The 25,429-nt window shown below is 36.5% G+C and overlaps 1 protein-coding gene across 1 annotated transcript in view; it reads left to right on the forward strand.

The window, feature by feature from the left end:
• The window catches only part of ITK (IL2 inducible T cell kinase), a 49,949-nt gene that overhangs the window by 20,685 nt on the left and 3,835 nt on the right, over positions 1 to 25,429 (forward strand). The window contains exons 3-15 of the mRNA XM_039365502.1: positions 671 to 752; positions 1,976 to 2,104; positions 3,352 to 3,392; positions 4,363 to 4,514; positions 5,028 to 5,093; positions 6,189 to 6,243; positions 7,471 to 7,550; positions 9,347 to 9,483; positions 10,289 to 10,363; positions 10,644 to 10,815; positions 15,589 to 15,805; positions 21,690 to 21,754; positions 22,910 to 23,028. Of these exons, the coding sequence (XP_039221436.1) occupies positions 671 to 752; positions 1,976 to 2,104; positions 3,352 to 3,392; positions 4,363 to 4,514; positions 5,028 to 5,093; positions 6,189 to 6,243; positions 7,471 to 7,550; positions 9,347 to 9,483; positions 10,289 to 10,363; positions 10,644 to 10,815; positions 15,589 to 15,805; positions 21,690 to 21,754; positions 22,910 to 23,028 (1,390 nt within the window). The remainder of the gene's footprint in view (positions 1 to 670; positions 753 to 1,975; positions 2,105 to 3,351; positions 3,393 to 4,362; positions 4,515 to 5,027; positions 5,094 to 6,188; positions 6,244 to 7,470; positions 7,551 to 9,346; positions 9,484 to 10,288; positions 10,364 to 10,643; positions 10,816 to 15,588; positions 15,806 to 21,689; positions 21,755 to 22,909; positions 23,029 to 25,429) is intronic.

Consider the following 25,429-nt stretch of genomic DNA (forward strand, 5'->3'; position numbering starts at 1 on the left):
TATGGGACTTTTTTTGAGTGGGTTGTGCTAAAGCAAGCCAGATATATAACAATGTAAATAGCATGTGAAATTATTTTTTCCCCTCAGCTGCAGCCCAAATGCTAGCTTCCTGTTTGGCAATGAAATGAACAATTCATAATGTGCTGCAGATATAGTATCGTTCAGAAAATCAAGAAAATTGTTTGATCCTAGTGACACAATTCATGATTGACCAGGATAGAAATAGCTTGTGGTTTCTGTTTCTTACAGGACAAATACAGATATGAATATTTGTTGGAGAATTAGGAGTTTTAGAATCTCAGCTATGTTTACTTTCTTTTAAAAAGCAAAATTCTATTCCAGTCTGCGGAAATCTGCTGAAATTTTGCTAAGAAAGTCTAATAATGGGATAATGGGTCTTCAATGCTTTTTTATGTTTATCCATTGTATGCAAATATATGTAATGTATTCATTAGACACACACATACCACACACAAATATCTCAGAATAACAAATAATATAATGTTCACTTGGCAAAACGTTTAATGTAATAGTTTTGTTAGTAATCTGACACCACATTATATTATTTATTAATACAAGTTCATTTTTCCTTCTAACATCACATCAGAAAACATGGGCTGATCCTGTTCAGTTTAGAATTGACTCTAAATGATTTTTTCTCTCATCACAGATTTTTCATGACAGCTATATGCTTTACATCTTTGCTCCCAACCTAGCAAGCTGCCAGAAATGGGTCATGGTTCTGAAAGAAGGTAATTCCTAGCCCATCACACTGTAATTCCTTAGGTCAACTCTTCATTTGAAATTCAGTGTCATTATGTCAAGGTAACATTAAGGCTAAGAAATACATGTTAGATATAAGCTTTTGTGGCTTGGAAGTGATTTTTATATTCCTGTTTCCTGCTGCAGCCCTTAATTATTTTGGTATCACTTTTTTTAAAAAAAAATAGTTGATGGCAAATGGTAAAGGAAACTTATATTTCAGAAATTAAGAGTCTATTTTATGTTCAGATATGTATGTTATTAGTTGGTGCTATAAAAATTAATGATAAAATAAAATATTTATTAACTTACCAGTTGTCCGAAACAAATTTATTTCACCTCCATATGCTGGGTATAGTGTTTAAGAACGATAGAGATAAGTGTTTATCTAAGTATCTAATTAAATCACATGCTGCATCGACACCTTTTTTTACATTATAGCACATTAAAATAAAACAAGATTGGTCCTTATTATTTGTAGTAAGAACAATGGCATGTTCATCATCTGTTCATAATATCATGGTGAAATCTGTTCTCCAAACTTCAGAGGTTTTGTGTTTTGCTTTGTTTTAATCCCAGTAAAAGTAGCTTTTGCTTTTCTGTATCATGGTTAGGGTGCTTTCGAATTTCATAAATACCTGCTCTCTTCTACTTCATGGGATGGAGCATGTAATGGAAGCAATTCTTTCCCATCAAATGTAATGATTAAAATGATTGTCTAGGACAGTGGTGGCGACCCTATGGCACGCATGCCAGAGGCGGCACTCAGAGCCCTCTCTGTGTGCACGCGTGCTGTTGCCCATTCCTAGGCCTTCAGTTGGGTTTTATAAAACCTTTTCACTTTAGGCCTCTGCCGTGTGCAAAAAAAAAAAAGGTTCAATCAATCAGTCAATTTCAACTTCTCGTGGGGAAAAAAAGATCTTGCAAAGTTGGAATTGATTGATTGAACTTTTTAGTCCCACCCAGTCTGCTGTTATCACCGCAGCCACACCCACCCAATGGGCCACACCCACCTGGTACCCGATGATGCATAAGTGGGTTTTGCGTTGCAGTTTGGGCACTCGGTTTCTAAAAGGTTCGCCATCACTGGTCTAGGAGAAATGGCAATCCCAATACACTTGCAAAGTATTCAGTGGGGGAAGTCTATTGTAAAAGCTGTTTATCATTATCAGGATTGCTCTATTTAGAGTATCTGTCATTTTCCCCATTACAGAAACTCAGAACAACACCACTTTGGTGTCAAAGTTTCACCCAAATTTTTGGATAGATGGACGATGGAGATGTTGTGCTCAGCTAGAAAAGATGGCAACAGGCTGCACGGAATATATTCCAGCCAAGACTGGTAGGAAATTCAAAAACTTCTCTTCCATCAAGGCTTCAAGAGTAATTTAAAGTACTGTTTTGTAAGCTATAGGACATCTGTAAAATGTGTATGAGAGAAGTTCAATACAGTTTTATGTTTAATTCTGTTATTTTTATATAGTGGCTTGACTGCCTTGTGGTGATCTGGTCACCATATGGCTTAAATCTGTAATGTGGATTTATTAATTTCCTTTGGGACTGAAGATTTCCAGACTCAGCATTGCTCATCTATAAAACCAATAAATGTCTAAATACTTAGCTTCTCCATAATATGGTGCAAAGCAATGTGTAATGCCGAAAAACCCACCTAGAATTATTTTCTTGTGCTTCTTGCACTGTGTTTGTGAAGCAGTCACTGTTTAGAACATATGTGGATAGTACTGTTAGCTGATATGCAGTCCTATGCATTAATTATATATCTTAAATAAGCAAAATATGTATTGCAGATTATCTCTTTTAAGCACTAGGTTTCACTTTTGGATTCATTAGGATCTGTGAGTGGTTTTTCTTTGTGCTGCACAAGCTTCACTTCATTTGCTCTGACCTCTGTGTTTAAGGGCAATACTCTTATCCTCTTATCACTCATGTCCTGATTGTGGGCTGCTGTTGTGACCATTGCCAGATCCTACTCTAAATAAATGGCTGCCCAGTTAGCAAAGCTGCATTCCCTATACGTTGTACAGCTATGTACTGTAGGTATTTGGAGCAAAGACAGATCTTCTTGCATATATATATGAAGTCTTTATTACAACACCACATCACACATATTGTAAAGAAGGAAGAAAACACTAGGTCCAAAGAAAAATATAGCTCTGAGAAATAAAACGGAAAAACATTTACACTTTTTGTGAATTGTATTTCTATTTGTAAATTGTATTTCTTTTCTATTTAATTTGGTATACTTATAAGTTTGCTGTGGTTAATTGTATACTTGGCAGAATTTGCAGATGTAGTTTGGATGGAATCAAGTGCTCATTTCTTAGCAAAAAGTGAGATCTGTTTGCTTATAGTTTCTAGTCATGATACTTGATCCCGTATTTTACCCATTCCCTGGGTCATTGAAGATGTTCTACCTCAGCCCATGATTAAAAAATATAGGGAACAATCGGTATACAGTTACTCTATAGTCCTTGAAAACACTCGACTTCATAAAGCTCCCATTTTCATAATTTTTTTCTTTTGTATGCACACAAGTTATGTTGATTTCATATATTTTTCTTTCCCTAGCCTCTAGTAAACCTCTACCGCCTACACCGGAGAATAACATGGTGAGTATCAAGATGTCGGTAGTACATATGGAAGCGACATCATATGTATGGCATTGATGTCATGAGGCCTGAAGTTCAGTTTTTGAAATGTTACAACAAATTTTACATCTAAAATGTGGATTAATGATTGCAATTTTTTTGTAACACCTCTAGTCAAACTTTTTAGTACAGGTAATAGATCTGCAATTTGTGGTGACCATATTTCAATATCCGTCATTTGCATGATCCCACATGATACCTTCTACTATTACTTTCTAAGAATACAGCAACCAAAGCCCAATTTGTTTAAAAAATGTAGGGCTCAGTTATTCAAGTTCAGTATCTATTTATAAATAAAAGGCCAATATTGAGCTAGTTTGGTCTAGTGGTTAAGGCATCAGGATAGAAAGTGGGAGTCTGTGAGTTCAAGTCCTACCATACCCATGAAAGCTGGCTGGGTAACTTGGGATTTTACTTTACTCTTTCTCAGGCCAACCTACCTCATGGGATTCTTATGGGTAAAATAGAAAGAGAAATATATATATTCGCCGTTTTGAATTATTTGTAAAAATAATAAAGGCAGCACACAAATAAATAAATAATAGATTCTAAAAGGCTAGTATGCCTATGGTATTAATATTACAAACAATAACAACAGCAACAGCAGCAGCAACAACAACAACAACAACAATAATAATAGTCCAACCCCCTGCTCAGGCAGGAAGCCCCATACCATTTCAGACAAATGATTGTCCAGTGTCTTCTTAAAAACTTCCAGTGTTGGAGCATTCACAACTTCTGTAGGCAGGTTGTTCCACTGATTAATTGTTCTAACTGTCAGGAAATTTCTCCTTAGTTCTAGAATTCTAGAAATCTCCGTGTTTTGAAATATAAGAAGATTTGACAAAGCTGGCATACTATATATGTAAACAAATATTTGTTGCATTCATTTTCTGCATTTAATAGGTCTTTCTTTTTAAAAAAAAAACAGAAATCATCACTGGATACCAAGGAATCTTCAGTAGTTGCCATTTATGATTATATTGCTCAGAATCCTCAGGAACTGACATTACGATGCAATGAGGAATATTATGTTATTGATAACTCTGAAGTCCATTGGTGGTTGGTTCAGGATAAGAATGGGTAGGTTTGTAGAAAAGACCATTTTTCTTTTTTTAAAAAATGTATGTTCTGATTCCCTCCTACATTACATTTTCCCCACATGCTGTAAGTTTCTTATTCATTTTGCTTTCCTGTCTTAGATTACTGCAGCATACTTTAAGTATAGTCCATGATGAATAAGATACTTATATATGTTCTGCTGTGTTTTTCTTTGGATGTCCTAGGACCTAGACATTGGTATTTGGACATAGATCTTTGTAACATTTATGTTTTATTGTCTTTTACTAATCTAGATGAAATGTTAATATATATTGCAAGTCCATGTATTATATGCCATACACAAAATAATAAATAATATGTTTTGAAATAAAATTGAAAGTTTTATTTTCTGTATCTAGTAAGGGATGGTGCTATTTACTCATTAATGTCATCAGCAAGTTTGGTATCATGTATTCTGCTCTAATAGACAATTTTAAACAAGTCATATACTGAAATTTCTCATCTTTTAATAACATGACAACTTATTTGTTGCAGGCATGGAGGATATGTGCCAAGCAGCTACATAGTAGAAAAATCACCAGATAATCTTCAAATATATAAGTAAGAATTCGTTGCTTCTTTGTATGTAGTATCATTAACAAGTTATAACTGAAATTTTGAAGTATGTAATTTTTAAATCTTCACATTAAGATGTCAATTCAATTTTTATTAGAAAAATAAACCGATAATCGCATTCAAAAGCATATAGAAAAATGTTAGCTAATCAGGACCCCCAAGCAATGTTAGAGTAGGTTAAAGTTCTTCTTTGAGATCATAGAATGAAATGGAAATCTCAGTCTCTCTTTCCTTCCCTTCCCTTCCCTTCCTTTTATTAAATGTGATCCTAGTCAGAGCCAGCTGACCTTCGCCATCTTCTTACACTTGCTGCTGACAAGGCCTTCCAAAAGCTTGCAAGAAGGCTCTGCCCGCCCTTCTCCAAATCATGCAATGCTTTGGAAAGCCTCCGAAGGTACAGATGGCCTCAGGAAGAAGGCCAGCCACAGCAAGCAACTGCCTTGCATAAGGGCAGGCATATGCCTTGTCAGCAGCTGAAAGAAAGAGATGGTGAAGGTCAGCTGGAGGCATCAGGGTCTACGGAGGCAGGATGGTCAGAGCACCTGGTGATTTGCACTGTAGTACTGGAGCTGCTGATTATGCCAGGGCTTCTCAGCAGCAGAAGTGGACTGGTGATGGTGGGGCCTGGGGGCAACAGTGGCTGGCTGAGACTGCCAGGCATCTAATTCAGGGCCAGGCTTCTAATTCAGCCTTGCATCATTGCCAAGGAGTGCTGCTGTGCAGGTTGGCCAGAAGGACAGAGATGGGAGAGTTCAAGAGGAGGCAGTCCCTTACCTTGCCAAAGCTCTGGACTGGGAGGAACCAAGACAGGAATGGCTTAAATCAGTATGGTCCTTGAATTGTGACTGGTTGGATTCAGTTAACAATGACAATGGGGGCTGCTGGCATTCACATCACTAATCAATGTGGTCGTGCTTTATGACTACATTGCTTAGCAATTGGAAATTTGAGTTCCAATTACCATCATAACCTGAGGACTACCAGAATCTACAAAAATGTTTTATGCCAAATATTAATGCTGTTTATGGATTGGTTCCATTTGACACACAACATGTTTTGCTTTGTACTTAACCATTGCAGTTGGTACAACAAGAATATCAGCAGAACCAAAGCAGAAGCAATGCTCAGGGAAGAGGTAAGATAAATCCCTTTAGGTAGTACTCACATTTTACCGTACTTAAATCAATTCTTGCTTCACCTACTTGGGCATATAAGAAAGTAACATTCAGTGATGTAATGAAGAAATCGAGTAGTAGTTTTGAATTGAAGTGGTTAAAAATGTTTAATTTGAATTGGTTGGTTATGGTGGTTATTGTAAATTATAATTTCCACTCATTGTTCCTCAGCCTGCCTGCTTCCTCACCTGATTGGTGAGCATATAAAATGTAGGCTAAATCACCATTTATTGATGTCCTGAGTCCTTTGGAAGAAGATTGCTATTGGAAAACATGAGATATCAACAGAGAACAAGCAAGAGGAATTAGCTGTCTTGTGCAACTAAAACAGAAGCCAAATTCCAGCTTTCAGCAGGTTTATCTGAATATTTTGGGAAGCCAAAACAGCCCAATTATTCAGATTAAATTGACATTACTGCATCCATTTTCCATAATTTCGGGGTTGTTTGGTCTGTTCCTTATTAGACATCTTCTCATTTTCTGGCTTCCTTGCATTTTTGTTTTGTTTTTCTTTCCTTTAGGCAAATTATGTATGGATGTACATATACAAGTATGAAATGCCTTTATTATATGATTAGCAATGGATACATTTGGTCACTGCAAGCCAGCTTGATCTAGCACAGTGGTTCTCAACCTTTTTAATGCCGCGACCCCCAACCGGTCGTAAGTCGAGGACTACTCAACTGGTGCAGCACCGTTTGCAGAATGGGACTTTTGGCGGGCTCAGCAGGGCAGAGACAGCCTGGACAATTCCTATTGGCTTTTGAAAGCCAATAGAATTAGACTCTATTCAAGAGAGTCTATTCTATTGGCTTTCAAAAGCCAATAGAATAAAAGGGAGTAGCACAGCTAAGGAAAAGGGGAAAAAAATGGCGGACTGCGTTGTTTGGCGACCCCCGTGAAATGGTCGTTCGACCCCAAATGGGGTCCCGACCCACAGGTTGAGAACCACTGATCTAGCAGTTAAGGTGAAAATTCAATTCTAGTCCTGCCTTAGGCACAAAAACAGCTGGGTAACTTTGGGCAAGTCACTCTCTCAGCAGAAGGCTATAACAAACTATTACTGAAAAAAATATTGCCAAAAAGATTGCATGGCCTTGTCCAGAAGTTGCCATGACTGGAATGAATGAATGAATGCTTATGGAGCATTTCAGACTTTAAAACTGGTCTTTTTCATCTTTCTGCAGGATAAAGAAGGAGCTTTCATGGTGAGAGACTCAAGACAGCGTGGCACCTATACAGTCTCTGTCTTCACAAAAGCATTAAAGTAAGCTAGATCTTAGGAAAGATGGCATTTTTTTAAAAAAAATCATTTTAATACAAAAAATAATATTCAATAAAACTTTGTCAGGCATTGGAAATAAAAAAATAATTTACTGTAATATACGGCTTCTTTGTGACATCTTTTGGAGAACTTTCCCTTCACAATGGTAATTCATCTTCATCTTATTTTTGCACAATTATTGTGGCAAATGCCTTTTAGCATAATTTCATATTTCAAAATAAAGTAAAAATAGATGTTATCTCTAATACCCTGACTTTGTTATTAAAACACTTTCTAATAAATAATGTACTAAAGGTCTGCAATTGGAATATAATACTATTACTAGGCTATTGGTATTCTTGCTGCCCTCTGGATTATTCATTTGCTCTGCTCTGCTTGTCTACTGCTTATTCCTTAAGAATCGGGGCAGCTAAGAGTGTCAACATATAAAAAAATGACCCCCTAATCCCAAATGTATTTAAAAGAGCATGAAGAAATAAAAACCAAAAGATACAAAAGTCCTACACCAGTGAACTCTACTTACAATTCCAACACATGAAACAGGTAGGGTTCCTAAAGCCCAAGAAAGATCAAGGTAACCAAACCTGCCAAAGAGTTTCAAGGAGTGTCAATGGCAATTCAAAATGGACCCCCTTCAAAGGCCTCATCAGGTGACAGTTCTTGAGTGACGGCACTTAGGAAGAGTTGACATTATTTGATCTGACTAACTGATGGATGAATATAGGAGATTATCACTCAGATAAACATACATTTGTTGTCAACATTAATTTCTCAACACTAACAGAAGGCAGAACAGAATTTTGGTGTTGCTGCAACAATAAACAACTTACATAAAAACTTCCTTTTTACAACTGTATAATCCCTTAATTTGGGAGTAGGGTTGGGGCGACTGGATGGAACTGATCATTCACATGGCCAGATACCCTTCCTGACACCTATATGGAGTTTGCAGCAGATATTTTTTCTTTGTGCCCTAGGAGAGAAACATCTATCATTACCTGGGATTGAACTCTCAACCTTCTATGTGGGAGGCAAGTGTCTTCACCACTAGGCCACCACACTGCTCAATAAACAATTTACATATTTCTCTGAAAACTAATTGTTAGAATTATTGATTCATAAATAATAATCTCAGCAAACAAAATTGTATGTTTCTATCTTTTCTAACTATTTATATAGTCTTCATATTTTTGATAAAATAATAGAATATGATACCATTGGTGTATTCATTTCATTAAATGTTCTTTAATCTTTCCAAAGTCGAAACTTGATAGTTTCAGTCTAAATAAACAATTACAGTTTTTATTTTCTGTATTGTTTTAATTTTCTTAAAGATGTAAAGTCTGGCTTTTCAGAGACATTTAATAATTCCCAATAGATTTTCTACACAGATCCTTTGGTGTTTTCCCCTAATTCCAATATTATTCTTTCAAAATCAGAGGAAAAGATAAAAGGATATTTGTTTTATATCTTCATTTTGAAGGAATGGTAGAACTTATATATATCCTAGCCAATTTAGTCTCCCAGTTTAGACTTTCCAAAGTGTGTCATTCTGGTACTTGTTTGGAGAAACATAACACGAGAAGAAGAAAAAAATATTGTTAATACTGTGGAACTATACAGGTAGCAGGACTCTAATAAAGTGGGTCATAATATTTATTCTATGGTTCAAACCCGAATTGGATTGATGCTTCATGAATCATTGCTCATTTTGCCCTACCTGGAAATTTTAGTAGTTTTTACATTATTTTAAAGAGGCATATTTGCTGTCTTTTTAGCAATGACAACAGCCCTGTTATAAAGCACTATCACATCAAGGAGACCAGTGACAAGCCCAAGAGGTATTATCTGGCAGAGAAACATATTTTTGATTATATCCCGGAATTGATCAATTACCACCAGTATAATGCAGGAGGTAAGTTGAGACAAGAAAAGTAAGAAGATGCAGATAACTTAAGTCTAAGATTCTAACATCTTAAAAATGGGAGGAAAAATTACCCTGACATCTGATGTTTTAAATAATTCCTTATTAGCAAAGTTCTTGTGGTAAATTAATATCATTTTGCTTAGTATCATAAAATGCTGAATGTTTCCTGAATTCTGGATCTCTTTTGCAGTAAGCCTGTATTTGCCTTCTCTTTATATGTGCTCCTAACTTTGAATTATATTGAAGAGAAAGATTCTATATAAATAAATGACAATTCTTTGCCTTTCTGAATATTCTGGGAGAAATTTAATATAAAATGCTCAGCATGTTCAGGTAGATGCTCAGAGTGGCTATATTGCGTATTCAAAACTTCACAGACCTTCCTGAAAATTTTCACATAATAGGAAAACTGTTTTGGTATACTTTATTGAAGTGTCACATTAGTAACTTCTTATTTCTATATTTGACTCTAAAATACATTCTTATAGTACATCTCCATAATTCTATTTTTATGGCCATCATCTTTTCTAAGCTACCAAAAGCTGGCACTTATGAGGGGTCCTTGGTGCTCTCTGGGCTTGGTTATTTTCTTGCAAACATCACTGTACATCAGTAGCACTGATGATGTTACCTAGTTTGGTTAATGAAATGTCTGCAATGAAAACAACCAAGCTTAGAGAGCACCAAGGAAACCTCATTTCAATCCTGAGTTAAAAATATTCTCCTTTATTGGTACTGACTCTTACTTTTGAGTTTTTTTTTAAATGTATTTGTATATTTCTTCAAAACACAGGTCTTGTTACTCGATTGAGATATGCTGTCTCCTCCTGGAGAGAAAAAGCTCCTGTTACAGCTGGATTAAGTTATGGTAAGTAAACTAGATGTAATTTTTTGGTTTTGAGACAAAATGGAAGTGAAACTCACACTTCCTTTCTTTAAAATTTAAATAAGGGTAAATAAGACAATCACAAATTCTCTTTGTTTCTGTGAATGGGAGTAAGAGTGTGGAGTATTAGAGGAGGAAATGATTACATGAAGGATTCCTAACCAAGTTCTTTCCACATACACAAACACTGGCACTATTGATTATATATCAATTATTATTTATTGGACAAAAGCAAGGTTGTTTTTCTTTTGCTTTTCCCTAGGTAAATGGATTATTAGTCCGCAAGAACTAACATTTGAACAGGAGATCGGTGTTGGCGAGTTTGGAGTGGTTCATCTTGGTTACTGGCTTGATCGGATGAAAGTGGCTATAAAGACAATTCGCACAGGAACAATGTCAGAAGAAGACTTTATTGAAGAGGCCCAAGTCATGATGTAAGCAGTAAAAATACCTACTTAATTCCCATTTTATTTATACGATGAATAATGTAATGACATGAATTTTAATCACTTTAGGTGGCTCACATTATTATTTATTTTAAATAATTTTGATAAGCGGGACCACAAAGTTTTTTATTATTTTTATAATTAAACTTAGAATCTTCCTCCAACTTATTCAAAGCAACACTGAATGTTGTGCATCACGGATGAAATTAAAAGATATGATTTGGTCGACACATCTCTTCTATAAATATTTACTGGAAAATTAGACTTTTCAAATGAATGTTGTTGTCTACAGTTATGTGCCGATGTTTGTATGAATGAGTATTAGCAAATGCAGAGTGCTTCTTAGTCTCAAGCTGACAACAGGCATTTTTAACATTAGGCAATTCTAATGGCATAAAGCTTCTAAAGAAATGTGCATTAAATAACTGTAGTCAGTTTTTGGTTTGTTTGAGTGTTCCTTTATACTTCAGAATTTTGCTATGTATTATTTTTGAAGTAGTAAATAGTTTCTATCGTTGGTACATACAAAGAAACTTTTAAAATATGACTGCTTTGTGATTTTAAAAAATCTTACTTACATATATATATATAAAAAAAAAAACCCCATCCCCCACCCCTCACAAAAACCCTCCCTTCCCCCCCCCTGAGCTTCCCAGAGCAGAATATAGGCTTAATTAAAAATTAAGAAATAAAAATAAAAAATTAAATTAAAAAATTTATATTTATATATATATAAAAAAAAATATCTGTATATATATATAAAAACAAAACTTATAAAAAAGCTATGTGATATTTTTGTATACCCAATCTAAATTGTATAAATTTTATCCATTTGTCCCAAACAGCAAGAAACTTCTCTTGCGTTTGTTGCTTTAAGAAAGCCGAAATCTTTGCCATTTCCGCCAGATAAGCTACTTTAAGAAACCATTCCTGCAATGTAGGCAAAGATTCCTTCTTCCAATATTGTCCTACTAACAGCCTAGCGGCTGTAATCAAATTTAACATCAATACAACCTCCTTTGTATCACAATCTGTAACAATGCCTAACAAAAATAATTGCGGAGTAAATTTTACCCTCCTTCTAAAAATTCTCTGGATATTCCACCATATTTTGATCCAAAATGCTTTTATCTCTCTGCATGACCACCAAATATGATAATAGGAAGCATCCTTATAACCACATCTCCAACATTTGGGTTGCACGTCAGGGTACATAAGAGACATTTTTTGTGGATCAAGGTGCCATCTATAAAACATTTTATAAAAATTCTCCCTAAGGTTCTGTGCTTGTGTAAATTTGACATTTCTCACCCAAATGGTTTCCCAAATGTCCAATGAGACTGGGACACCAAAATTCTGCGCCCATCTAATCATACAATCTTTAATTAATTCCGTTTCTGAGTCCATTTCAACTAATACCCCATAAATTCTCTTGATATGGGTTTGTCTTTGATCCTTGACTTGCTTAATAAGATTTCCATCTTCTCTAAGAAAACCCAATTTACAATCCACCTTCCATTTATCTACTAGTTGCCTATATTGAAACCAAGAATAAATAATATTTTCTTGCGCTAAATCTTCCCGTATTCTTAACTGCCAGTTTTGCCCATCCCATCTAAGTAACTGACTATAAGACACCATGTCCATTTTTACTCCTCTTTTTATTCCTTCTATCGCATGCCAAGGTATAGCCCATAATGGAACTTTAAAATCACTTTTATAATATTTTCTCCAAATCCTAAGTAAAGAAATTCTTAAAATATGAGATTTAAAGACCCAGTCCATTTTTTTATTAAATATTAAATAGGCATGCCACCCATAAAGTAAATCCCATCCCTCTAAATGAAGTATCTCAGGATTTGTCAAATTTACCCAATCACTGATTAGTGTTAAAACCACCGCATCGTAATATAATTTCAAATTTGGTACCTTAAGTCCACCCCTCTCACGGAAGTCTTGCATAATTTTAAACTTAACCCTTGGCTTTTTCCCTGCCCAAATAAATTTATTAAGACCCTTCTGCCACTCACTTAAATTAATCTCATTTTTCAAAATCGGTAACATTTGAAACAAAAAAAGAAACTTGGGTAGAATATTCATTTTTATCACTGCAATTCTTCCCATGAGGGATAATTGCAACTTCTCCCAATTCTTCAAGTCCTTCTGTACCCTGACCCACAACCTTTCATAATTATTTTTAAATAATTTTACATTAGAAACAGACAACATCACCCCCAAATATTTTACCTTATTAACAATCTCAAAACCCGTCAAGTTAGCCAAAATCTGCTTCTCCTGACTAGACATATTTTTAGGTAAAATTTTAGTCTTATTTACATTAATCTTGAAACCCGAAACCAAACCATAATGATGAATCAACTGTAATAAGTTTACTGCAGAATAATCAGGTTGCGACAAAGTAACAACCAAGTCATCCGCAAAAGCTCTCAACTTATATTCTTTTTTGTTAACTTCTATTCCTTTAATTTCCTGAGACTCTCGAATTTTGATCAATAATATTTCCAGTGTTAAAACAAACAACAATGGCGATAAAGGACACCCCTGTCTAGTACCTTTCTCTATTGTAAAAACCTCCGACAAACCTCCATTAACGATAAGTTGTGCCGTTTGTTTTTGATATATTACCATAAGAGCTTGCAATATCTTTTCACCAAAATTCATCTCTTCCATTACTCTTAACATAAAATGCCAATTCAATTGATCAAAAGCTTTTTCAGCATCTAAAAATATCAGCCCTGCAGGAACTTGGTTGTTTTTATCTAAATATTCTAATAAATTAATAATTTGTCTGACATTATTTTTCATGTACCTTCCAGTTATGAACCCAGATTGATCTTTATGCACAAGGTGATGCACAACCCTCATAAGCCTATTTACTAAGATTTTTACAAATATCTTGTAATCCACATTTAAAAGAGATATAGGCCTATAATTTTTTGGTAAAGTAAGATCTTGATCCTCCTTTGGAATCAATGATATAAAAGCACTACGCCATGAAGGAGGAATCTCTAAACCCTGTAAGATACCATTAAAAAGATCATTTAATGGTTGGATCATCTCCTCCATTAAAGCTTTATAATAAACAGCTGTTAACCCATCCGTACCCGGTGCTTTCCCTAGTTTCAATTGTTGAATTGCTGAGGCAATTTCCTCCTTAGTAATTAAGCCATTAATTTCATGTTTCTGATCCTCAGTCAATTTAGGAAAACTTGCCTCAGCTAGATATTTGTTTATATCTAGCAGTTGCACATTAGTAGATTTGTATAACTTTTGATAATAATCCAAAAAAGATTTTTTAATCAATTCCTTCTGAGAAACTAATTTACCCTTGTAATTTATTTTCTCTATTATTCTCTGTCTCTGTTTCTTTCTTAATTGATAAGCCAACCATCTCCCAGGCTTATTAGCATTACAAAATGTATTTTGTTTCATAAACAATAAATTGGTTGCCGCTTGATCTGCTATCAACATATTAAATTGTGACCTTAGTAACTTTACAGATTCTTTAATACTTTCATCAGAAGGATTTAGAATCAAGGCCCTTTCTTTTAATTTAATTTCATCTTCAAGTTCTCTACGTTTCTGCAACTGCTTCCGCTTATGACAATTATTCATTTTTATCAAAACACCACGCATAAATGCTTTACCTGCATCCCATACCATTGACATTGAAGTCCCCTTATACATGTTCAAAGCAAAATAGTCCTTTAAACACTCCTTTAACTTTTGAACATTCTTCTCTTGTCTGAACAAATTTTCATTAACTCTCCAGGATCTCCTTTCCTCTTTCTCTTGAGTCAGCTCCATCCAAACTGGGCTATGATCCGTCAGTGATCTAGGAAAAATCTTTACATTCTTTACTTTATTATACAAATCCGTAGTAATCAAAAAAAAGTCAATTCTTGAAAAAGATTGGTGTCTATCAGAAAAAAAAGTGAAATCTCTCTCCTCTTGATTACATTCCCGCCAATAATCCCTTAATTCCCAGTCTTCCTTCATATCAAAAAAAGCTTTAGGTAACCTTGCTTGTTTAAGAAAAGGAGAGGAACCTTTCTTGTCCCTTTGTATATCTAAGACACCATTCCAATCACCCATTAATACCACTGATCTATAGTCAAGCAATGTTATTTTTTGATGTAACTGCTTATAAAATTGTTCCTGTTGTTGATTTGGAGCATAAAGTCCCACTATGAGTACTTTCTTTTGTATATGTTGTCTTTTGTTTTGTATTGTTTTTGTTTTTTTGTAAAATTTATAAAACTTTCAATAAAAAAAAAAAAATCTTACTTACACTATTTTGCTATTTCTCACAAACATGACTGTCTCCCAAACATGATTGGCACAATTAGGCATTAAACCATTGGGATCTTTCTTCTAGAAGCTGTATTGTTACAAGTTCTACAGAATCTAATCTCTAATATTGTTTTTAATTAGCTTTTAAGAAAATTATTTTTCTTTGAGGTGAACTTTATTCCTGATGATTCTATGGCACATATTTAACAAGATTCTTATTTTTCAGAAAATAAAAAAATTTTGTCTATGGAATTTTGTCTATGTGTGAAGGTAGTAACTTCACAATTGGTTTCCATTTCAAGAATTATCCATAATGAATGAGGGAAATGTAACATGGTTTCTTTATTTCTTAGCATATCAGTCATATATCTGGGTTTCTTCTTTTGTGGTATTCTTTCTTATTTTCTGTTGAAAATTTCTATCTGGTTTATCTTTTTGCATCATCAGGAAAGTATCTCACCCCAAATTGGTCCAGTTACATGGGGTATGCATGCAAAATTCTCCTATATGTTTAGTATTTGAGTTCATGGAGTTTGGATGTTTATCTGATTACCTGAAAAGGCAACGTGGAAGCTTATCAAAGGAAGTACTTCTCGGAATGTGTCAAGATGTTTGTGAGGGAATGGCTTATCTTGAGGAGGCATCTGTCATTCATAGAGATCTGGTATGTTTGAATCACATCTGGTTTCCCTGCAAATAAATCTATAAGATAAAAAGTCAGTATAAAAATGAAATTACACCATTATCTTTAAATTTTAACGTAAGAAATCTTTCAGTGTTTGGACAATGTACAACAGTGGGGATTGTGCAATATTTCTGATTATTCCTTCTATGTGAGAGTATTAATTTTTTTATTGATTTTGTCTGGTTTTCTAGTGCCCACTAGTTTTTGATGTGAAGTAAATTTAATGTCTTTGTGGTTTGCTAATTGGGTATATTATATCACACTAAGGTTCTGTCTGCTGAGCCTAGATGGAGGGGATTATAAAGGATTGGATAGAAAAAAACAGGTTCAGAGTCAACCTTCATAAAATTGAGTCCCTGTGGATTATGGGACTTCCTGGATCCAGAGATTTTCCATCTTTGGTTCAGGATGGGATAGCATGGACTCAAACAAAGCCAGAGCTCCATTTACAGAATCTTCTAGACTTATGGCTGCTACTCAAAAAGCAGATGGCAGCCATGAATTAGAGGGCCTTTGCACAGCTTCATCATATAGTAATAGTAGTAAAGTTGGAAGGGATCTTGGAGGTCATCTAGTCCAACCCCCTGCTCGGGCAGGAAACCCTACACCATTTCGGACAAATGGCTGTCCAGTCTCTTCTTAAAAACTTCCAGTGTTGGAGCATTTACTGCTTCTGGAGGCAAGCTGTTCCACTGATTAATTGTTCTCACTGTCAGGAAGTTTCTCCTTAGTTCTAGGTTGCTTCTCTCCTTGATTAGTTTCCACCCGTTGCTTCTTGTCCTGCCTTCAGGTGCTTTGGAAAATAGCTTAATTCCCTCTTCTTTATGGCAGCCCCTGAGATATTGGAATACTGCTATCATGTCCCCCCTTGTCCTTCTCTTCGTTAAACTAGACATACCCAATTCTCGCAACCGTTCCTTATATGTTTTAGCCTCCAGTCCCCTAATCATCTTTGTTGCTCTTCTCTGTACTCTTTCTAGAGTCTCAACATCTTTTTTACATCGTGGTGACCAAAACTGGATGCAGTATTCCAAGTGTGGCCTTACCAAGGCATTGAAGAGTGGTATTAATACTTCACGTGATCTTGATTCTATCCCTCTGTTAATGCAGCCTAGCACTGTGTTGGCCTTTTTGGCAGCTGCAGCACACTGCTGGCTCATATTTAAGTGATTGTCTACTAGGACTCCGAGGTCCCTCTCACAGTTACTACTATTGAGCATGGTGCCACCTATGCTGTACTTGTGCATTTGGTTTTTCTTGCCTAAATGTAGAACCTTGCTTTTTTCACCATTGAATTTCATTTTGTTAGTTAGTGCCCAGTGTTCAAGTCTGTCCAGATCCTTCTGTATCTGAAGCCTGTCTTCTGGAGTGTTGGCTATTCCTGCCAGCTTGGTGTCATCTGCAAATTTGATGAGTTCCCCATCTATCCCTTCATCCAAATCGTTGATGAAGATGTTGAAGAGTACTGGGCCCAGAACAGAGCCCTGGGGCACCCCACTACACACTTCCCTCCATATAGATGCAGTTCCATTGAGGACCACTCGCTGAGTACGGCCGGTCAGCCAGCTACGGATCCATCTGGTGGTGGTTCTGTCTACCCCACATTTTTCTATCTTGTCAAGTAGTAGGTTGTGATCTACTTTATCAAATGCCTTACTGAAGTCCAAGTAAATTATGTCCACAGCATTCCTCTGATCCACTAATTTTGTCACTTGGTCAAAGAATGCAATAAGATTTGTCTGGCATGATCTATTTTTGACAAACCCATGTTGGCTTTTAGTAATGACTTTGTTTGCCTCTAGGTGTTCGTTGATTCGTTGTTTGATTATCTTTTCCAGGATCTTCCCAGGTATTGAGGTCAGGCTGATAGGTCTGTAATTTCCTGGATCCATTTTTTTTCCTTTTTTGAGGATGGGAACTACATCAGCTCTTTTCCAGTCCTCTGGTAGTTCCCCTGTGTTCCAGGATCTTTGAAAAATATAGTTCAGTGGCTCCGATATCACATCTGCCAGTTCCTTGAGAACTCTGGGGTGTAATCCGTCTGGTCCTGGCGATTTGAACTCATCTAGGCTGGACAGGTGCTCACTAACGATTTTCTTGCCTATCTTAACTTGTGTTTCTGTTTTGTTTTTTGTGGCACTATTTTTGATAGGTTGGTCTGTTTTTTCCCTTTGTGTAAAGACAGATGCAAAAAATGAGTTAAATAGTTCTGCTTTCTCCCTGTTGCTTGTCACCTTCTTGCCACTTCCACCCACTAATGGACCAATCATTTCCTTCACTTTTTTCTTGTTTTTTACATGTTGAAAGAAGCTTTTTTTGTTATTTTTGACTTTGGTCGCAAGCCTTAGTTCATTTTGAGCCTTGGCTTTCTTCACTTCATCTTTGCAGGCTCGGGCTATTTGCTGATATTCTGACTTAGTTATGTTCCCCTCTTTCCACTTTCTATACTTGTCCTTTTTATCTTTCAATTTGTCAGAGAGTTCTTTATGCAGCCATGCTGGTTTCTTTTGAGAGCTGTTATTTTTCCTCTTTGTTGGTATTGTGCTAGACTGTGCTTTTATTATCTCATTTTTCAAAATTTCCCAAGCTTCTTGAGTTGTTTTCCCCTTGAGGATTCTCATCCATGGAATCCTTCCCAAGCCCTCTCTAAGTTTATTGAAATTAGCTCTCTTGAAGTCCAAGACTCTAGTTTGACTGTGTTCTATTGGTTGTGCTTCTATAATGTTGAATTCTAATATTGCATGATCACTTCCTCCCAGGGTTCCTATGGCTTCAACACCGTCTATCATTTCATCTCTGTTAGTGAGAATTAGATCCAAAATGGCTAATCCCCTAGTTCCCTTCTCTACTTTTTGGGAGACAAAGTTGTCTGCTAGGTTTGCCAGGAACCTGTTTGATCTTCCACTTGGTGCGGAGTTTGTCTCCCAGTTGATGTCAGGGTAGTTAAAGTCCCCCATTACTATTGTGATGTGCTTCCTACATACCTTAGTTAGCTGACTAGCAAAAAGTTCATCTATTTCCTCTGTTTGGTTGGGTGGTCTGTAGTATACACCTATGGCAATGTCATTTGCCCCCCCTTTTATATTGACCCAAATGCATTCAAGACAGTTTTTATCATTGTTGTACTCTATTTCTGTGGAGATGTAGTTATTTCTTATATAGAGAGCAACTCCACCTCCTCTTTTATTTGGTCTGTTTCTTTTAAATAATTTAAATCCCTCTAGCTGTGTGTTCCATGTGTGAGTTTCATCCCACCATGTTTCCGTAATGGCAACAATATCGTATCTGCCCTCATTAACCTGAATTTCTAGTTCACCCTGTTTGCTGTTCATACTTTGTGCATTGGTGTATAAACATTTGAGTCCTTTGTGGGTGGCCCTGTGTTTCCTTTCTACATAACCTGTGTGGTGCCTGAGTTCCCCTATTGTCTTACCACCTATTTGGTTAGTGCACTTTATATGGCACTCGCTATTAGAGGCTTCATTTTGATTGGTAGCAAGGTTGGTATTCTTGTCCACACACACATCTATGCTACATGCACTGATATCCCTATAGTTTTTAAATTGCCGGGGACAAGGTTGTTCCGTATCAATTAACTCCCTGTCCCCGCTGTTTAGTTTAAATTTCCTTCCAGAAAATCTGTGAATTTATAGCCGAGTAACTCAGTCCCTTTTTTTGATGGATGCAAACCATCTCTTTTGTACATCTTTTGATTGGACCAGCTACTGACATCGTGACTAATATATCCAAAGCCTTTCCCTTTACACCACTCCTTTAGCCACATATTGAATTGTGCTATGCGCTGGCCTTTTCCATTTTGCTCCTTATACACTGGTAAAACCTCTGAGAAAGTAAGCCTACAGCCTATTCTGCTAAGTTCCTTCCCCAAGCTCTGGAAATCATTCTGCACAGAGAGTACATCTTTTTGGGACAGATCATTAGTGCCAAGATGTACAATAGCCTCCACATCACAGTCCTTGCTGCCATTCTTGATTATTTTAGAAATACGCTTCTTGTCCCTACTGGCAGTAGCACCTGGAAGACACCTGACCTCTTTCAAAGCCTCTGTGTCCTTTCCTAAATTTACATCCCTTATAATTGAATCACCTACCAGAAGGTAGCTTCTCTTTTTGGGAGCCTTTCTATTCTTGCATGACTGATGTGCAATACCTGATTCACACTTCTCCCTGTCAAAATCTAGTTCTTCATCTCGGACCACAATCCCCTGCTTATTTGAGTTATCTTCACAAATACCTTTACCAGTCTCCTTAATGTCCCTATTAAGGTCAGCAAGAGCACTGTAGCTGTTGTGCAGGGACACAGCGAAAGCTTTGTGTTTATGGTTCACAGCTCTCACCCTGCCAGATCCCACGGTTGTCCACACTGCCCTTTTCCTGCAGGATCTTTGTGGTAAAGGGGGCTGATAGCAGGGAGGCTTATTAGAGTAGAGGGGCTGAACTGGACACCTAATTTCTGCCCGAAGAGCGCAGATTACAGACCCTAAGTAAATGATCTGTCCTTGTAGGCTAGTGATTTGTTTACAGATAGGACAGTTTCCAAGTTTGAAAAGGGTACTGCGAAAGACAGCTGCAAAGCAGGTGTTGCACTGAACTAAGCCGGACATCTTAGATACAGGGGATGTCAGACACACTTGCCCTGAATGTACTGCTACTGTTTGTGATTTTTAGTTATATAATTATATAATTTGCGTGCCATTAGGCGCGCGGGCCGCTACTTTCCTGGTGGATTCTCCCAAAACTTACAGTTTAAGCAGCAGCTGGTGGGATGTAGCACGTTCCAGCACCCGACCGAAGTTGGAATGGGGTTTAAATAGAGTATAATACACTATAAATATAATGGAGATCCAATCAGGGCCTCGCTACTTTCCTGGTGGATTCTCCCAAAACTTACAGTTTAAGCAGCAGCTGGTGGGATGTAGCACGTTCCAGCAACCCGACCAAAGTTGGAATGGGGTTTAAATAGAGTATAATAGACTATAAATATAATGGAGATCCAATCAGGGCCTCGCTACTTTCCTGGTGGATTCTCCCAAAACTTACAGTTTAAGCAGCAGCTGGTGGGATGTAGCACGTTCCAGCAGCCCGACCAAGTTGGAATGGGGTTTAAATAGAGTATAATACACTATAAATATAATGGAGATCCAATCAGGGCCTTGCTACTTTCCTGGTGGATTCTCCCAAAACTTACAGTTTAAGCAGCAGCTGGTGGAATGTAGCACGTTCCAGCAGCCCGACCAAAGTTGGAATGGGGTTTAAATAGAGTATAATAGACTATAAATATAATGGAGATCCAATCAGGGCCTCGCTACTTTCCTGGTGGATTCTCCCAAAACTTACAGTTTAAGCAGCAGCTGGTGGGATGTAGCACGTTCCAGCAGCCCGACCAAAGTTGGAATGGGGTTTAAATAGAGTACAATACACTATAAATATAATGGAGATCCAATCAGGGCCTTGCTACTTTCCTGGTGGATTCTCCCAAAACTTACAGTTTAAGCAGCAGCTGGTGGGATGTAGCACGTTCCAGCAACCCGACCAAAGTTGGAATGGGGTTTAAATAGAGTATAATAGACTATAAATATAATGGAGATCCAATCAGGGCCTCGCTACTTTCCTGGTGGATTCTCCCAAAACTTACAGTTTAAGCAGCAGCTGGTGGGATGTACCCACCCCTGGATCAGCATGCCCTGTTCATGGTCATTCATATCCTGGTCACTCAAGAAATTCATTTTTTTTTCTGTTTGCCAGAAGTTCATAAAGGGTTTTCAGTCAGCAATAAATGTGGGTATTGTACAATGTGGCTCATATTTTCTCTACAAATATATTCTTTCTTTTCTTTCCCACAGGCTGCTCGGAACTGTTTGGTGGGTGAATTTCAAGTTGTCAAAGTGTCAGATTTTGGAATGTCACGGTAATATAGGTTTCTTATACATTATTAGCCCTATGGTTGATAAGTGGAAATCTACTAGTTTTTGAGTTATATCCAACCTAACCCAATTAAAATTTATTGGATTGGCAAATGCTTCTAAAGCTCATCTCTGCTCTGTTTCTGCTGCAATTTCTTTAACCTACTCCTTTCTTGACAGCCAGCTTAAGAGAACTAAAGGATCTCAATGCATTTTTGTATTAGTTTATCATTTGAATTTTCCCACTATTCACCTCTGCAAATATGTAACTTGTATGAATGAAGTCAGTAAGGTTCATAGTACAGCCTTTCCCAACCAGGCCCTCTTCAGATGTGTTAGGACTAATTCCCAACATTGAAAACCAAACCCATCTAACCAAACTACTACATTGAAGAAGGCAGCTATGACTCATATTTGGAGTGCTATATTGTATAGCAACTCTGCTTGCTTATTGGGGCATTAGTTCTCCTGCCCTTTCAATGCAATTTCTTTTCCCATAAAACTTGCAAATCATATTCTGAAGGTGCCCAAGGGATTACATTAGGGAAAAGAAATTTTCTGCTCATAGTTATGCTGGTAGAAGTTCTGCACAGGACGTTATTGGAGTTCACCTGTGAGTTCCATTCACTGAAACACCCAACATCCTATCATGTATACTTCTCTAGTATCATTTCCTTCTTTGCAGATACCTTTCTATCACTTGCCAGCCAGACATATTCCAATTATATTTTATTGGTAATCTGAAGTCAGTTTCTTTCCACAGACATTACTGCTTTTCTAAAGAGGAGAGTGTGAAAGAATAGCGCTACTCATAAAATCAATGAGGGCATTGGTTATAGTATAACAACAAGCCGTCTGTCTTATTTCAATAGCTTCCATAGTACCGACAGTTAAAGAGAAGCATGTCTATAGAATGGTTAGTGTTTGATAACCTGGAATGACAATCAATCTATGTAACTTGCAATCTGGGTATATATATTCCTGTTCTATTACTGTTGGTGGATCACGTATATAAAAAGGTAGAGCCTCCTGTATCATTATAACTCATGGTTTCAAATTAATGATTCAATAAGATTCTGAGATTTGAATCTTTTGTTTTCCATGCATGAGCTATAACAGAATTACCGGTTAATGACTTTAAACAAGTTTATCTGTTTTAGGTATGTTCTTGATGATCAATATACCAGTTCCATGGGTACTAAATTCCCCATCAGGTGGTCAGCACCAGAGGTTTTTTCCTATAACCGCTATAGCACCAAGTCGGATGTATGGTCATTTGGTAAGAGTCTTAAACAACAAATATCTAGTCACATAATTGCTTCAAGGTCTTGTGGTTAAAAGGCTGTTCATTGTTTGTCTTAACAGGACAAGAAATTCGACCATGTTTTTGTCTTAGATGATCTCTAAAAATATTTGAATATCTTTTTTTAAAGTGTAAAGTATTTAAAGCCATATTTATCTTTAGAACAGTGGTTCTCAACGTTTGTGTGATGGCGACCCCCGTCACACAAACGTGCTGCGCATGTGCGGCGTGCATGCGCGGCGGCGGCACCCCCTGAGAGGGGAAAATGGCGGATCGCCTTCTTTGGCGACCCCCGAAAAATGGTCGATCGACCCCAAATGGGGTCACGACCCATAGGTTGAGAACCGCTGCTTTAGAATTTTGTAAAGATAGAGCAACATAAATTCCACAAAACATGAGATCCTTCCATAGTTTATTATCACACCACATCACATGATTGGCATAAAAGGGGCTTTTCTGCTTCACCCTTCTCAGTCCATTTCATATTTTTACTGGGTTGTTAAATCAATAGTATAATCCAGAAATGAAAATGAAATATATCTATGAATGAACAACTCAAAAGCAATTAATATTTTAATTTATTCAGCTGAAAGGGAATCTTGTATGGAATATATAAAAACATTTACAATACCTGAATGATAAAAACATTCCTTTAGTTAGAACTAGTGCTGCTTAGCATGGGTGGCAGGATTTGGGGTCTCTTATCATAGGTATACAGGGACTGTTTATTCAAGAAATATCTAAAGAACTTTCTATTTCAATTAAGATTTTTATTTAAAAAAATTTCCATGCTGACAATTGAATAAAAATCAAGTTAACTGTGATAGGTTTGCAAGGATCCCAAATAATCTGGTTTGCTATTTCCAGTCAACCAGAAGAACAGCATTTTACATTTCAAGGACAGTTCAGATTTTTTTTGCTTCTCATTCTTTCACCTTTCTTCTTTTAGACAAGCTCTTTTGAAGCCAGCCATTTAGCAGGTTGATTCACATCAACAAATTTTGATTCTAGTTAAGAAAAGGTCATAGGAGATTGTTCAAATGAATCGGTGCTGTTCTTTATTTTATTTTTCTAAAATTATAGCAGTAGCAGTAATAGTGATTTATTTTCTCCAGGATGACCTGTCCCCAACTTAATCTATTGCCATTCATTGCCATTGTGATTGAGTCTATTCACCTTGGTTATCGTTTTCTTTCTTTCCTTCCAATTCACCCAAAATTATAGACTTCTCCCAAGAGCCTGATCTTTGCACAATATGTTCAAAAATACGACAATTTGAACCTGTTCATTTGTGCCCTGAGTAAGAACTGTGGAATTGATTTGTTCAATGATTCATTTGTTTGTTGTCTTGGCTATTTGTGGGATTCTCAAAAGTATTTCTCAACATCAAAGTTGTCAGAAATCTTCCTGTCTTGGATTTTCAAAGTTCAGTTTTCAGATTCATATAATGTCATAGAGAAAAATATTTCCTGCACAATTCTGATTATGTGGTATAGAATACCTAAAAGTATGTATATATAGAATACATCTGAATATCATTTACAGGCCTTCATTTCTATTCTACTAAGCGCTATTCTGAGGCATAAGTTATCCCACCATTTCAGCAGCTTTCTTATTGATTGCACCTGTTGTCATTAGTTTGGCCATCTGTATATATAATCTTAATCCCCTGTTTTCACTGTATTCCTTTATTTCATTATTGGAGCTTGCAGATCATTTGCATTTCAGGTATCAAAATAGTGTCATCAGCATCATGCAGATATTCCTCCACGTTTAACTCATGTTCAGCTTCTTCCAATCTAGTTTCCCTTAATATGTATTTAACATATAGGTTGCATAAATAAGGGGCGAGTACACATTCTTCTCTCTCTTTTGCCAATCTGAAGCTTATGTGCCAACACTGTGGCTTCCTGATCTTTCTATAGTTTCTGCATGAGGGCAATAGGATCTTTCAGAGTTTTTAAACAGATTTAGCAGTCGGACATGATCAGCACAATGAAAGGCCTTTCTATAATCTCATAAGTTAAATATAAACTCATACTGACTCCTTGTTGATATTCTTTGACTTTCTCAATTATCCAGTTATGTCTTATATTCCTCAGCCTTTTCTAAAGCCAGATTGAGCATGTGGCATCTCCTCTTCCATGTTAGGTTGTAAAGTTAAGGAATATTTATAATATTTTGCACATTTCTTTCTTATTGATATAAAGACTGACCTCTGCCAATCTGTTGACTTCTAGGTTGTTGTCTAGATTTGCTAGTGTAGTTTGATTGGAACCTTTACCGCATCTTTTTCTGTTGCTTGCCACAATTCTATAAATATTCCATTAGTTCCCATAGCCTTCCAAATGATGAGGAGGAGAGTGCTGATCATCTT

This window comes from Crotalus tigris, unplaced genomic scaffold, assembly GCF_016545835.1.
Source record: "Crotalus tigris isolate CLP2741 ecotype Arizona unplaced genomic scaffold, ASM1654583v1 scf7180000020075.792833, whole genome shotgun sequence".
Classification (NCBI taxonomy): Eukaryota; Metazoa; Chordata; class Lepidosauria; order Squamata; family Viperidae; genus Crotalus; species Crotalus tigris.